Source organism: Amphimedon queenslandica, unplaced genomic scaffold (assembly GCF_000090795.2).
Source record: "Amphimedon queenslandica unplaced genomic scaffold, v1.1 AMPQUscaffold_12557, whole genome shotgun sequence".
NCBI classification, from domain to species: domain Eukaryota; kingdom Metazoa; phylum Porifera; class Demospongiae; order Haplosclerida; family Niphatidae; genus Amphimedon; species Amphimedon queenslandica.
This window is the reverse complement of record NW_003547206.1, coordinates 8,036-9,604: the sequence shown is the minus strand read 5'-3', so window position 1 is coordinate 9,604 and position 1,569 is coordinate 8,036. Positions and strand designations below refer to the sequence as shown.

Genomic DNA, 1,569 nt, shown 5'->3' with positions numbered 1-1,569 from the left:
TGAGGTAGTGAGAAGTGCCATCATTGATATTACAAGGAATAAGCTAATAATAAAAACTCCAATCAGTTGGGTTCTCTTTCGTAAAGTTCTTCAGGCATTAGAAGAAAATATTGTCAGTCTATCCCTTGCTATGGAGGTTGGCCGCGCTTGCAATATTCCTCTAGAAGATGTACCTCAGGTTCTCTTATTCTATCATGATTTGGGATCTGTTCTATATTATCCTCAACTAGAAGGTCTGAGAGAGAAAGTCACAGTTGATCCAAAGTTCTTTATCGATGCTCTTGGAAAGATCTTCACATTTCAAGCTAGCACTACACATGTCAGGGAGTGGGAGATATTTCATCAATATGGTATCCTCACACAACCACTGTACACATCAGTCTGGAAGGAATGTGGAGACCTAAAGCCTGAAGATTTCATTGAAGTATTGTTACACTTTCGCCTTGCTGCTCAAGTTGAGGAAGATCAAATCTGTTCCTCACGATACAAACAATATTTCATTCCTGCCATTCTCAAGCTGTGTCAAGATAGCACCATAGCTACACACAGCAAGAAGCTTGAGACTGCATCGCCACTTCATATTAGATTTGAAACTGGTTTTGTTCCTCCTGGTTTTTTCACTCGTTTTGTTGCTGTTCTAGCTGCTCACCCAAGCACAACCCTGTACCTTGAGGAAGGAGTGTATAGGAATCGTGTTACCTTTCGTTACCAGGAGGAAAGGAATAGAAGCATTGAACATTTAACAGTAACAGATCAACATGATGCAATTCAGATCAATGTCCATCGTGCTACCTCTCGTTCTGATCCAGTTCCTCTTGCCAATGTATGTCAAGTTATCTTAGTTCTGTTTGAAGATTCCGCTAAAGAAGTGGAGAACATTCTTCGAAATTGCATTGGAAGAGGTTTTGAAGAATTACCCAAATATTCTGTTTCAAGATCACTGCATTACGTCTGTGATGGCTGTGACCCTGTCTCTTCTAAGCTTCATTATCTCACACCAGCAAAGTATCAAACCAGTGACCTGGAGGTTACTTGTAAAGTAAACAGAACATATCGACCACTTACAGAGAAAGAAAAGATTTGGTTTACTGAAAAAGTAATTATTGTGCATTGCCTTTGTATTATAACATCATTGTGTTATCTCCATTAGGTGTCATTGAAAGAGGAGGATCAGTTACATAAAGCCATTATACCTGATTCAGTATCATTTACTACTCAAAAATCTGTCAGTATTATACGCTATTTTATCTATTTAACATAAATATTTTAGGACCAGACTAGTAGGAAAAAGCCAATTGGCATATTTGATTCACATTTACCTGAACTCTGTGATGCTATGGCCACAGACCATGTTATTATAAGAGCACCAATGTATTTCATAAATGACATCAGTAAGCCTGTATTTGATAAAGTTAGAACCCCTGCTATTCCTCCATATGAGAGAGCACAGGCATTTCTGATGGAATTACGACGTCACCTCGAAGCATCCAGTGACCAGCGCCAGTATCTACTTAATCTAATTAGCATATTCCACAAAATTAATGATCCAATATTGTCCAAGATAGCTGA

General features: G+C 38.6%; 1 protein-coding gene across 1 annotated transcript in view; it reads left to right on the top strand.

The window, feature by feature from the left end:
• LOC109587475 (uncharacterized) overlaps positions 1 to 1,569 on the top strand; it is a 3,437-nt gene that overhangs the window by 563 nt on the left and 1,305 nt on the right. The window contains exons 2-4 of the mRNA XM_020003722.1: positions 5 to 1,096; positions 1,151 to 1,225; positions 1,271 to 1,564. Of these exons, the coding sequence (XP_019859281.1) occupies positions 5 to 1,096; positions 1,151 to 1,225; positions 1,271 to 1,564 (1,461 nt within the window). The remainder of the gene's footprint in view (positions 1 to 4; positions 1,097 to 1,150; positions 1,226 to 1,270; positions 1,565 to 1,569) is intronic.